The sequence below is a fragment of the Solea solea genome, chromosome 1 (assembly GCF_958295425.1).
Source record: "Solea solea chromosome 1, fSolSol10.1, whole genome shotgun sequence".
NCBI lineage: Eukaryota > Metazoa > Chordata > Actinopteri > Pleuronectiformes > Soleidae > Solea > Solea solea.
The window spans coordinates 32,781,111-32,795,815 of record NC_081134.1 but is presented as its reverse complement, the minus strand read 5'-3'; the positions used below and the strand labels follow the sequence as shown (position 1 = coordinate 32,795,815).

General features: G+C 39.7%; 1 protein-coding gene across 1 annotated transcript; it reads right to left on the bottom strand.

The window, feature by feature from the left end:
- Positions 1-721: 721 nt before the first annotated feature.
- On the bottom strand, positions 722-14,483 carry gramd1c (GRAM domain containing 1c). The gene is made up of 18 exons (XM_058644211.1): positions 14,344-14,483; positions 13,668-13,779; positions 13,211-13,334; positions 11,862-11,962; positions 9,716-9,811; positions 9,532-9,612; positions 6,276-6,394; positions 5,984-6,143; positions 5,694-5,853; positions 5,463-5,606; positions 5,254-5,372; positions 5,032-5,174; positions 4,842-4,945; positions 4,093-4,263; positions 3,274-3,340; positions 2,603-2,722; positions 2,145-2,250; positions 722-1,863 (listed from the first exon to the last, which is right to left on the bottom strand). Exons 2-18 carry the CDS (start codon positions 13,764-13,766, stop codon positions 1,795-1,797), a joined length of 1,983 nt encoding a protein of 660 aa, XP_058500194.1. The 5' UTR covers positions 13,767-13,779; positions 14,344-14,483; the 3' UTR covers positions 722-1,794.
- Between the last annotated feature and the right edge of the window lie 222 nt (positions 14,484-14,705).

Genomic DNA, 14,705 nt, shown 5'->3' with positions numbered 1-14,705 from the left:
GTAATATATAATTCACTTTTATTGTGTGGCATTTGCTCATATTTAGCACTGTAAATGTGTGTTGTTTTTTAAAAAATGGTTTAAGGCTTGTGTATTTGTCTTGCTTTTGTAATAATTAAATCGAGGTAAATTGCGTTTTTCCCTCATTGGGCCTCACAGGTCCACACCTGGTGGATGGAGCAGGACAAGGATGCCAATTTTACAGAAACTTCACGTCCTGCAATAATAGCATTCAAGGAAGGTCCTCTTTTTGGATAAATTGCCACTACACATTTGTCTTTGTCTTTTTGTTTGGTATTCAGCTCCTGATAATTCTATTAGAAGAAAATCTATTAACAAAATCTCCTGATACACTTTTACTTATCATAAAGTTTTCTTTTAGTATCTACACAAGGACTGGACTAACCCTGCAGCTTCAGGATAATTTCTGCATGATCCAGAGACATAAGTTTATACAGTAAATTGTCAGTGTTCTCAGTGGAATTAAACTGCCGGGTGAAACAATTACACAGAAATGAAATCTGCAGTGAGTATGATAAATAATTAAATGATAAAGTGAACTGAGTTTTTAGAATTCCATCTGCTAGTTTCTATCTATCATGGAAATACATTCATCCAAATATTTCATTTGCATAAAAAACTATTACATTTGACAGTGTCTGTATCAATAATTACCCGCCGGAATAAAAATCACTACTCAGAGCAATTTGCAGCCCTAATATAATAGTGTTTCTTTGAAAGAAAGAGATTTTGTTTATTACAACACTGCTCGTCAAAGTATACACAATATACATAACAGAAACAAGACATTTAAGTGATTTTAGGTTGGAAATGCTGGAGAAGATTATACAGTGACGAGGTGTCTGGCAACACTGTAAACATCAAACAAGGCTCAAGGCAACGAGTGAGGAAGAAAAAAAAACAAATAAACATGATCATATATCATCCAAAAACCACAGAACTAAATTTGCATCTTGTGCTGACAGAGTCAAACGTGCAGCACTGAGGTAACCTGAGGCAGTCCCACCGACCCTACACACACCCGGGAATAGGAGGAAGACAAACAGACAGACATACGCAGTGTGATTTTACATAAACAAGACAGGTAAAATCAAGTGTCACCAGTTTTTGGATTACTTACTTTACATTGAATCCCCTCAAATTTGTCCATAATAAACTTAACATAAAAACACTATCAGCTGTCATCTCCGTACACCTGATTGGACTCATGATATATTGCACTAAAATCTTTTTTCTTTTTTTTACCTGCGCTGTAACTTTAGAATAAAAAATATTTCATGATTACCAAGGAGAGAGAGGGAAAAAAACTTAAAAAATTAGAGCTGCTGATTCTACTTTTTTATTAAGGGAAAAAATAGTCTAAAAAAAAGGATGTCTAAAACACAACCTACTCAACAGGCACTTGTGCAAAAATTAAAATGTGTGCAAATTTATCAAGAGAAAGTTGTTAAATAATATCAAATCACAACAACAGTGTCCACCATCATTAAAGGTCCATCATGAATGCACAACGGCACATCAAGACACCGGTGTCACTGTTTTAGAAGTCTCTTAAACGCACTGCTCCATCCGATGTCACTTCATCCTCCCGTCATTCAGTCCTCACGTTTAAAAACATCCCGCCACCTGATGCCCCACCACAGGCATTAGGAAGTGTAACCCCCCCCACGCTGACTGTACGTGGCAACGTCAGAGGCAGTTCAGTGCCACAGTCCTTTCCGCTGCAGAGCCGGGGATCGGTTGCTCCGATGTCCACTCCACGCGTGTGCAGCGTCACTGTGGCGCTGCCGTCTGATTGGCCATGGCAAAGTTTTGTTGCAGCACTACGAGGGAGCTGCGGAGCTGTGGAGGACAAGGAGAACTGATTTAACATTTATATACTGTAAAAAGGACATTAAACAGCTAAAAAAAAAAGAAGCAGAAGCTGTAAATATGGTCAAAATCTGCCATAACACAAATCATCTATTAAGTAACTTTCAACTCTTTTAATCATTATAAAATATTTGATTTATATTTAGTGCATTTCATTCACATCATCACAGATTCCTTTTGGATATCCAAACTCTAAGACGGTATCCTGTCTCACGTCATGATATAGATAAAATAAACACTGAATGGCTCACCTGCTCTAAAAGGTTAATGGAGTCCTGCAGAACTGCTTTTAGCAGGTACATCTCGTCTTTGGTCCTGTACCCAGGTCCCTCTTTGGATCCATACTCAGGGGCCAAGCTGTCACAACATAAAAAAATAATAATAAAAGATGATGTTATGAACTTTTTCTCCATAAAAGAAAGCACAAGATACAAAAACAGACACAAAATATAAAAAGTAATTGAAAGAAGAGGGCCAAGGGCTGGTGTAAGGCCATGACCGTAACATAAAAACAGTTTGAACATTGTGACTCATCTGAACAAGAGCTTGCTTGTACAGTCTGTGGGTTGGCGACACAGCGCAACACAAATATATAAATATAAAAAGACTGAGAAACTAACAGTAAACCCCTCTTCACCCTCACAGACTACAGCTTCCTGAGTGACCGTGGCAAAGACCGACACGGCATAAAAGCAGAGAGTTATCTGACCTGGCCTCAGTCCTCTCCCTCAGCCGTTGCTTTGTGCTCAGGTACATGCGGTGGGCGACGTCCTCCATTGCCGACAACTTAAAAAACAGACCCAGATTCAGCACCGTCAGAATGAGCAGACTGAAAGAAAACAGGAAGCATCCAAGATCAAAGGGAATGCTGACGTGCAACAGGCAAAAAAAGACAGAGAGACATTTGTAAAAATGTTATATATATTATTTATATGTATGCATGTATGTATAGATATTTATATATATATATATATATATATATATATATATATATATATATATATATAGATATATATATATAGATATAGATATGTATATACGTATATGTATGTATCGATCTATCTATATATACAGTGTATATATATATATATATATATATATATATATATAGATATAGATATGTATATACGTATATGTATGTATCGATCTATCTATATATACAGTGTATATATATATATATATATATATATATACACACACACACACACATACACACACACACATATATATATACACATATATACACACATATACATATATATATATATACACACACACACACACACACACACACACACAAAAATAAAAGCCAGACTTTGTGTTGTGTTGTGTGAGAAACACAAACTCTGGCTTTTATTTTTTTATCGGTTGTTTACTCACATCAGACTCATCACAGCAACTATGGTGGTTGTGCTCCATTGACGCGAAGCTTTCATTTCTATGGGGCCTGAAAACCAGTAGAACAGATCAATATTACAGATCGACTGCTTTTCAAGTGCCGGCGGTCTCAAAGGCAAACACTGAGCTGTAGTCGATGTTAGGAGAAAACCTAGGACGCGGGATTTTGTAACAACTTTGAGATATAAACGTTGTGTCAGGATGTGTCAAAAGAATGTGAGCACATACAACAGTGATACAGGTACAACCTCCTCTGTGGTTTTCAACAGCAGTGATTGTTTTGTTGTGTGCGTTGTTTTCTTGCTGCCGTTGAGGCAATTGAAACTGATGTTCTTGAGTCTCTTATTTAATATTTTACTACCCCCAACAGTTATTGTTTACTTACAATTGTATGTACATTAAACAGACGGATAAACATGTCAGTTCAGGGCAGCAGCCGCCAGGTTCAGATGTGCAGGATAAAGCTGAGTGATTTAGAGTTCACCAACATGTTATATCTTCAGTTTTGTATCCTTTGATGAGAGTCAAAGGCGATGTTTCCCTCTGCATCATATAATATTTCTACTACTTTACTACTTCCAATGCTTTTTTTATACTACCTAGCTTTACATGACAGTGGTGGGAAAACTTGTTGCCTTTGTTAAGTGAAGCATTTACCTCATATTTAAGTTTTATTGATCATATTAAAATTTAAAAATTGTTGCCTTCCCAATATCAAATCCAGGGATTATGGCTAGTACTGTAATGGCTAATCCCTCCTCCAGATTAGCTACAACAACAGTATTTAAAGAGGTCATGTACCCATGTTGGCATCTCTGAGCTGCTCGGACTCCTGCACATACTGCTTGTTTGGCTTCATGTGTTCTGGCAGCGTCCGGCTGTACGTCCTCCTTCGTCTCCGGAGTCCGCCGATCTTCCCAGAATCACCGCCTCCTTGATTAAGCTCCGCTTCCTCCTCCAGCAGTTCCATTTCTGTGACATCACAAATAATATATATTTTTTATTTAGGGATGATACCGATACCTTTATTAGTCCAATACAGTCATTTTATGAAGTTATGAAGCTATTAACACATTTGTGCCGAGTTATTTCAAAGACATAAATCTCGAATTGTGAAACAATATTGTTCTCCCAAAAAGAAGAAATAAACAGCCCAAATATGACTAAGCTAAAATGGTTTTCGCTGATTTTTATCTACATTTTTTACAGTCATGCATGTCTCCCATATCAAGCATGTGTCACGTCACATCATTATCGGCTCAGCTCGCCTGGAACTTCGCTGCAGGTACTAGTACTAAAAGTACTAGGTATCATCGCTAATGGAAGAGCAAAATAAAAGAAACGTGCCGTGCTGTGCCGAGTCATGCCAGGACCATGTATTGAAAAAGTGGCATTAGGATTGTCAGAAAGGATTCATTACATTTGGACACCATTTGGTCAAAGGGTCAGTAACAAATAAAAAATAAACTTCCTTGCTTGCAAACGCAGCTGGAAGGTACACACTACACACTCTCACAGTACACAGTGTTCAAAAAGGGCTTTCTACTCACCGAGCTGCTGGAAATAGTCCTCTATACTACTCCAGGAGTTCTTAGTGATGAAGGACTTGACCAGGCCCCAGGGCTGCTTCTTGTACTTCACATCAGTGTAGATCCTGGCAGTAGAAAACGCCTTTAAAATCCCCACATGTGGATAGAATACGAGTCCACAAATAAACCGAACTCTGAAACACATTGTTACCTTAGTCGACACTTCCGTTTGGAGTTGCTAATGATGCAGTATCGGTTGTGGGTGTAGAAGTAATCGTGATAAGGGACGTCGTGGGTGTAGACCTCAGCGTCCACAAGGTAATACCGACCATCCCTAGACTCTTTGTACAGCGTCTGAAAGAGTCAATAAATAAATAGTCTTAACTCACCCGATGGAGCGTGTAAACACAATTCATGACGAGGTGAAACGCACCTGGTTCTCTGTGGCTGTGGAGAACTTGCCAATCAGCGGGTTGTTGATGGTTACGGTGTAATTCAGACTCCTCTTCATGTTTCCTGTCGCGTCCTTTTGCCAAGCAGTAAAAGTTGGATCTAAAAATAAAAAAAAAAAAACCACATAAGGATATAACATGGCAGCTTGAACTGTGAGGAAATGTGTTTTTTTCTTGTTGTTTCTCTTACTCGTAATCTTTCTGATGTTCATGAATCTGCGGATAAACGTCGAGTCGGAGAAGAGCAGCTCAAACATTTTGGTGGCACTGACGTGGAAGACCTTGTTTAAAAAGACTCGACCGGGCACCTCGGACAGACCCACTCGCTCCTCAACTGTAGAGAAAGAGGAGAATAATAAAATATAAAAACACATGCACTCATCTATCCTCCTGTTTTTGGGTTTGTTTGTTTTTTATTAACCTTCTTCAATGCTATCTGAACCACTGGGCTCGGAAATCCCATTCTCATTGGCGTTGAGGTCAAGAGAATGTGCGGAGCGCTTGGAACTGCGCTCTGGTGCGACGCGGTCCAGCGGCGGAGCGGGACTATATCTCAGAGACGGTGTGTTGCGAGAGTCATCCTGCAGGGGGAGGGCATTTTTCAATACATTTGAACGAGAGAAACAGTGAGGAATAATAATAATAATAATAATAATAATAATAATAATAATAATAATAATAACAATAATAATAAAAAAGAACATTAATTACCGTGTTTGCTGAATTCTGTGAGCCAAAAGAAGGCAAATCCTCCCCTTGAGGCGTCGAGGTCTCTAAAGGCCCGAGCTCCACCCCGGACAGCCGGAGGGAGGGAGGTCGCTCCATCTTCCCTAGACCACCATCATCACCAGCACCGGGCCTCGCAGTCGGGCTGCAGGGGAAACAAACAAAAAAAAACAAACAAACAAACAAACAAACAAACAAACAGGTGGTGTTGAATGCATTTCCATGTATTATAATTACATGTTATAAAGGAGAGAGAGCCAGGTGTGTGCGTGCTCACCTGTTCTGCATGCTTGATTCTGTGCTTATCTGAAGGCTCTCCATTTCGTCATAGCTCAGGCCCAGTTCATGCCCATAATGGTGTTTCACCATCTGCCAAAACTCCAAGCAGGTCAGAGGCTGAAAGAGGAGGAGGAACCAATAAATAAATAAAACCTCGAAGAGCAGAGAAGCAGTTTGAACATCAGCAACTTATGCGCCTGAGCAGATGCATGAAGACAGACAGTGGCTGTATGCAGGAGGTGTAAAGTAATGAATTACATGTACTCGCATTATTGTAATGTAGTAGGTTTTTTGTGTACATTTTTAAAATGTGTAGTTTTACTTTTAATTAAGTATGTTTTTTCGGAAGTACTGTATATGGTTACATTTGAAAACATTTGGCCTGAATTTAAATAAATAAATGAAGAGGACAGGTGAATGATAAGGACAGGTGAATGATAAAGACAGGTAAATGACGACAGGTGATATGGCGCTAATTAAGGTCCCTGAGTGAGTGACATTTGTGACACCGTGTTGACTGATACATTACGTGTTTACATATTTTATTTTGTCAGTACTTTAATTTAAAAACAACTCATGTGAGATTTGTGTCCCCTTGTCCTTTTGGCACAACACAAGAAAGAACCCCAACCTTGTTATTAAAGTAACCAAGTAACTTTTACTCCAAGTACATTTTAAACAAGCTACTTTTTTTTTTTTAAACTTAAGACCAGTACTTTTACTTGTACTTAAGTAAAAATCTTATCAAAACAGTGGTACTTTTACTTGAGTAGAATATTTCTGTACTTTTTTCTTTCCACCTCTGGTTGCATGAGTAATCAAGGGCAGTCCCACACACACAGGACAATTTAATCTTATCTCCATTCTTAGCAACCAAACTCAAAACATTATGGTGTGTGTGTGTGTGTGTGTGTGTGTGTGTGAGAGAGAGAGAACCACTTAGATACTCATCTAGCACTGTTTCTGTTAACCCTTGACAGCTCAGTGTGAGAAATGAAATGTCCCCTGAATGAAAATGACACAGTAGATCTACATAGAGAAGCATTCAGAAGAAAGTACTCTGCACCGCCACAGTTTGGTCAGACTATAAACAAAGCGTTTGTGCCATTCCAGGCGGAGAAAACGTGATAAAGCGCTCATTTAGTTATATTATTTAAACCACGTGGAAAAGCACACGGGGTTAGAGTATTAGAATATTTGACACACGACACAGAGAACACGTCGCATTTTCACAGGCTTCACTTACGTGTCCGTGGACATTTCCGCGCAGCTGTGATCTTTCACTGGCCCTCACTCACACACACACACTCACTCACTGATCTATAACCTCGGACTCGCATCCAGGAAGTCCTGGATCTGCGCGAAAGCGACGCACCGCCCCGATCCTCCGCGAGATAAAAAGTAAACAACAGCTCGTTCTACCTGTCGAGAGTGAGTCTGATGGCGAATTTCAGTGCTTGCAGAAGCTCCGGGGTTCTTTGTTTTTATTAACGCGAGTCCGCGGGCAGTTTTGACACTTTCACCGACGCGAACGGGAGCTTCAAACCGAGTGCGTTTGCGCTGAAAGGAAACAACGTCCTCGATGCAAAGCAGGCGCTGTTGCCACACCTGTGCGGAGAGAGGTCAATGAACTTTAGAACGGGGATGTTTTCACTGCACAGGTGTTTGTGCTCCAGATCCCCCCTAGACCCGCATCCCCGTGGGTCGCCTGTACATATATTGACATAAGTGTGGGCCATTATACACATCCATCTATTTACATAAAACCAGAGACCTGCAATACTATACTCAAGTATAAGTATAACAGTACCACTGTTTTGGGTTTTTTTTTTAGAACATTTTACTTAAGGTCTAAAAATGTCGTCAAGTTAAAGTAAAAAAGTAGCTTGTTTAAAAAGTAACTGAGTAACTTTTACTCTAAGTTGGGGTTCATTCTTGTGTCGTGCACAAAGGACAGGGGGACACAAATCTCACATGAATTGCTTTTAATTAAAGGCAAACCTTTACAAATGAAAGTGCTGACAAAATAAAAATATGTAAACACATAAGGGCTCAGTCAAAATGGGTCAAATGTCACTCACTCAGGGACCTTAAGTAACACCAATTCACCTGTCCTCACCTGTACCCATCATCCACCTGTCCCCATAATTCACCGGTCCTCATAATCAACCTCATGCAAAACAATGAAGTAAACAAAGAGCATGCAGTGATCACCACGGAAGAGCAAATATTAGGTGGCATTTGGCCCCCTGAACTTCCAGGGAAATGAATCAACTGTCGCGTTTACTTGTGCTCACGTCAGCATTGTCCAATTAATGAATGACATAGACGCCTAAACATGAACTGTGCTGCTGGTGCTGCAGAGAGCACAAAATCTCTACCAAGCCACTCACTTTCCCACAGTGACACTGTCAGATTGAATCAAGGATTTGGATTCCGGCCAAACTAGAGTCACACTGACCTATATATGGGGATATTACATGGATTTTGAAAACTCCCAAATCCAAAATCCAGATCACCATCGAAATTCGGTAACTTCAGTAATCTACACCCCTAGAAATGTTCATTAAAATCAGTTTGAGTTAAATAGGTGAAAACATAACCTTCACAGTGGAGGTAATGATCAAATAAATACAACTACTTGTGACATACAGGCAATAAAACACTGTTCAAATATCATTCTAATTCAACAACAGTTCAACTCTTTTAGCCTGTGGAAATCGGCTGACACTAACAAACACTGTGTTTGATAATCTCTGTTTTCGACGCTATTTAATTGTCGGCCATGATGGAAAGAATCTACCCGTCTTTATAATTTTAACGGTAGTTTGAAGTCTGCTATCCGAGGGTTTCATTCAGTGTTACCGCTTCTAAGTTTACTGACAAAATAATCTGGAAAATACATAATCAAACACAACACAAACCGTTTAAAAATGATTACAGCCCTTTGCGTCTGCAAGTGTCAACACAGGCGAGTGCATTTACGTTTTCAAAGTCCTCCAGTTCTTACTTTCTAATCTATTTACTTTGTGCAGTAGAAATATTTGGGTAAAGCTGCTGCTGAGCCGCTCGCTGTCGCACGCGGAAGTAAATTATTCCAAACACAGTACCTGAGTGTGTCGTTAACGACAGATAAAAAGCTCGCCCCTGTCGTCCCCCGTGAGTAAACCGTGCTGCTGTGACTTCAGAGACAGACGGGGTGAGACAGTGTGAGTGTACTCTGGGCAGATCAGATAAGTGCAGTCGTACTTTACCTTGTTCAACAGCGTGTTTTGCCACATGCGGAAAATGTTCTGGTAACTTTTCTCTCGTGCGGAGAAGGACGTGAAGAAGAACTGAGAGCGAGGAGAAATAAAAAAAAAAATAAGAATAAATGACATGTTTATCAAGAGTGAGACATGACTCAGTTTGGACTTTGGCTCTTTTCCAAACACGCACCTTCTCTGAGCTCATGCTGATCTGGATGGCATTGGGAATCAGGCGCGCCGTTTTCTCTTTGCTCACCGTCATGATGTCTTTCAACGTCAGTGTAATCTATAAAAAGGAGGTCAAAGGGCACAGCAGTCAGCGCACACACACACACGCTCGACAAAGAATCCACTTTTAGACACAATTGCACCGTCACATAGAAGTTAGAGCTCTTGTGAAGAGAGGCATGAGCTTAGCAGACATAGTTGTAGGCACTGGATTGTAAAAAAAATGCATAGAATAAGTAATTTAGGCATGAAAACGTGGTGAAGAATGGGAGAGAAAGACGAGTTAAGTGACTCTGTGTCATGTGTAAGAAACGGCTGAGCTCCTCCTGTTTTTCTACAGTTTACAGAGAACGGTCAGAGAAATGATGAAATGTACAGCGAGCAAGGTTGACCATGTCTAAACACACAGCACATTAACAGCACTCTGTACCTAATAATGTGACCAGTGAGTATATCCAGCGTGACCATGTGTTGCAGTTAGTGAATCCTTTTTTGTAAGTTCTGTAACCTGTTGCACATGGTTGCAAAACATTGCGTGCCGATTCTTCCCGTTTAACATTTCATTATAATTACATCAGCCCGTTAGTGTCATCACCATGTTTGCTCCTAAAAGAGATCAAGAATGACTGAAAAAAATGCAGCAGCCAATTGAAGGAGCACAAACCTTTTTACCTTTTGGTCGGTGTGAAATTTTCTAAGTCATTCATCATACATGTTTCTCCATATCATATTTGATATTTGACATGGTGCAGACACTTGGACATGATGTGTAAGAGTCGTTAATATTGTGAGCCTATGTGTATGTATATATATATATATATATATATATATATATATATATATATATATATATATATATATAAATATATATATATAGTCAAACCACAGACGCAGCTCAGTGATACAGTTTTGCTAAGAAAACTCTTGACAGTGAACTGTCTCATGTGTTGCACTCCTGTCAGGAAGGGCAGTTAAGTTTAGCCTGCAACGATGCACAAAAACTATTCACAACAAATCCTTTGTGCCAAGTGTACACAGTTATTTGAACTCTGAACTTCCCAGTTTTAACAGTCTTGTTATTTATACATTTATACCTTGTGGACAACAGAGGTGGAAAGAGTAAACGTGCCACTATTTTGAATTTGACTTAAGTACAAAGTAAAAAGTACTGGTATAAAAATGTACGGAAGTTAAAGTAAAACAAGAGTAAAAGTTACTTAGTTACTTTTTTAACAAGGTTGGGGCTCTTTCTTGTGTCGTGCAAAAAGGACAAGGGGACACAACGCCAATTCACCTGTCCTAGTCATTCACTCAAATGTCCTCATCATTCACTCACCTGTCCTCATCATTCACTTCACCTGTCCTCATCTTTCACTCACATGTCCTCATCATTCACTCACATGTCCTCATCATTCACTTCACCTGTCCTCATCTTTCACTCACATGTCCTCATCATTCATTCATTCACCTGTCCTCATCTTTCACTCACATGTCCTCATCATTCATTCACCTGTCCTCATCATTCACTCACCTGTCCTCATCATTCACTCACATGTCCTTGTCATTCCCTCGTCCTCGTCATTCATTCCCCTGTCCTCATCATTCATTCACCTGTCTGTCCTCATTGTCCACCTGTCCTCATCATTCACTCACATGTCCTTGTCATTCACCTGTCCTCAATGTCCACCCTATCCTCATTATTCACCTGTCCTCAGGCCAATTTTGTGATTTAAAAAGTAGTAAAAGTACAGTACTTAAAAAAAAACACGTTTTTTTTTACATTTTTTAAAAGTACAAGTACACAAAATAAATACTCAGTTATAGTAATGCAAGTAAATATAATTCATTACTTTCCACCTCTATTGGACAATAATGTTTAACTTACTTCAGTAACAAAAAAAAAAGTGTGAGTACAAACCTGCCATAATTTAACGATAACACTAAACCTTCTGTAAATTGTCATTGTTGAAATGTACAGTATGTTGGAGGAAAAGGAGGAGGAGGAGGAATGTATATGAGCTATATATCCATGCATTTTGTTTGTCCATATGTTGCATTGACTAGAACACAGCGTGAACCTCCCACCTCCCCCTCTCTGTCGTGTTTACCTTCGTGCCCCGAAACACATTGCTGTAGAAACAGAGCCACCTCTCTGACAGGTAGAGGCGTCCCTGAAGGAGGATGTCCCGCTGGAGGGCACACGGGTAATCTGAGGGAAAAAAGAATATACATGGCCACAGGCCAGTGTAGTGGGACATTGCTGGATGTGTGCCACACGTTTTACACTTTATATCATTTTGTAAGTGTACTATCCCCTGATTGTATTCATGGTTTTTCATGAAGCCTTTTATATTCATATTCATATCAGGAGTCAGTTCTGTGGTGTGCAGGCCGTCATTTTCAACCACCATGTTTTTACCGTGAAACAAACTGAGGGATATTATAATAAATGTTGCTAAATTATACACACTGTACATTTCAGCTTGTGTTTACAGGTGTAGGATGCGTGAGATGTTTGTTTGTTTTAATTGAGATGAGAAAAACATTTTTGACCTTTTCCTTCTCACACAACACCAATCGAACACAAAGAATAATGAGCAGTGGTGGAAAGAAAAACGCAACACCCTTAATTATGTTCTACAACATCTGCTTGGAACTGAAACACGCTCAGTGTTTCTTCCATGTTGTTCCATGATGTTGAAAGAAATTCATAAAGATTTTTTTTTTTTTTTTTTTTTTTTTTTTTAATAAATCTACTCTATAACAAACAAAGTCCTGGATGTTTTTCCATTTTGTGTGTTTTACTTTTGTGTGTTTGACTGTTAACATTTATCTCTACAATAATATTAAGTCTTCTATATAAAATTTGAGGAAGCTACCTTTGTTACTTACGCCCATAAACGTTGGAGCACACTACTCTTAGATATCAGGGAAGCCAGATCACTAGAAAGACTTAAAAAAAAAAGACTTAAATCCTTTTTACTCAAACCTTCAACTAGCTCCTTTTTATTCCACCCTGTGTTGTGTTTTATTTGCATTTTTAGTTGATTTTAAAAGGTAAAACAGGTTTAAACCTCTCAAATCAAGCCTTTTCCTATTTATTCCAGCCTGTGTTGTGTTTTTCCGTTTCATTTGCATCTTTTGTTTTATTTTAAAGTTAAAACAGGGTTTTTAACCTCTTGGCTTTCGACTTTTTCTTTTCATTCCACCCTGTGTTGTGTTTTATTGTTGTATTTGTCTTTTAAATCTCATTTTCCTTTTATTGTGAAACACTTTGAGCTGCAATCCTTGAACTGTAAATGTCACCGTTGTGGGACTAGTAAAGGTTCATTTGATCTTTTCTTATCTTATCTTAACATTCAGGAGCATAATCATTTTTTTAATTCACCAGTTAATGAATTACTAATAGTATGTGGATTAAGGGGGGACACCGGGAGGACACCGGGATGACACTCACCTACTATGAGTCTCTCTGACTCTGGCAGCTCCTTGAACAACTTCTTAAACTCGTCAAACTTCTGTTTGTAGGTTGGCAGAGGAGTCTGAGGTGCAGCGAGACACAGTCCCTGAGGGTCAGAGCTCTGATGGAGGACAGGTGGACATTGCAGAGACACACAGTGTTCAAAATGTCAGCATTTCATTCTGCCATGGTGAAATAATGAGCAGCGTTTAACTTCTGACCACAGCTCAGACAGACTCGGAGGGAGAAACACCTCCTGTGACTTTGTGCAAACAGACAATCAGCATCATTAACCCTCTGGGTCTTTGCTTCCGAGAGGAAACTGCAATCCCACTTGTACAGGTGAAACATGAAGGTGTGACGACGCTGAGCCACAAGAGGGCACTCAAAAGTTTTTTTTTTTTTTTTTTTTTTTCCATTTCCTTGTTTAAAAGAGCCAGTAACAAGTGTTTACCTCATCTTCCTCTGAGCTCTCCCACCTGTCCTCCACCATGGATGTCGTCTCATCTGTGATGTCACTGCCCACTCCCGACCGGTTGGACACCTGGTCCATCTGCTCGTCTGCACTGCTCAGATTAAATGATAATGACAATGACAGGTTCAAATAATAATAAGTTTCTGTCAGGGTGAACTCTTAGAGATGTTAAATATGTCATCAAACAGGGACAACCAGCAGCAGCAGCAGCAGCTGCGCCACAGGGGAAGTCATTATTATCCTGCTACAGAACTGGTTGGACTGGGATGACAGCTCAGGGAGTTTGCTCATACCAACGAACACAAACCATGTATGATTAAAAACATCCGAGGTGAAAAGTGAAGGGGAAAGAACACACGCATGAAACATGCATGAAGCTGTTTTGGCAAAAAAAATCTGGATTAAAACACACACACACACTTTCCTTCCCTTTCTCGTCACTCTCACTAAAATGACTGAGATTAACATTGTTGACAGAATAGTTGTCAACAAAACCGAGAAGATTAAAAGGTTACCATCAGCCATGTCTCGGTAAGCTGCGCATGAGAGAGTTTTTACGCGCAGCGCCATGCGCAAACCAGTGAGTGTGTGTGTGTGTGTGTGTGTGTTTGTCTCCAGTCTACACGCGGCTTGTTATCACAGAAAAGTGTCTTACCTGGCACGGAGCGGACCCAGGACTTCTGTTTTCTGTGAGCTTCAGCGTGTGAACGAGGGAAAACAGCTCCAAACAGCTCTGAAGCGTGTTACAGGTGCATGTGGCCAAACCGGGGGAACTCACTTCAAGGGAGTTGTCACCTCATTTGGAGACGCCTCATTGGTCTCAGTGTAATTAGTTCAGGAGTTCAAAGTTACCTCTCCCTTTGTGAGTTCACGTGTGATCTAAACATAGAACATCCAACGCGTGGGCGTTCCCTTTCATTAAATCTGCTTTCATTAAATTTGCAGACACATTTACTTGTGTTAATTAAATCCATATAAACTCAGAAAAACCCTGAGTTTAACCTTAACAAATATGAC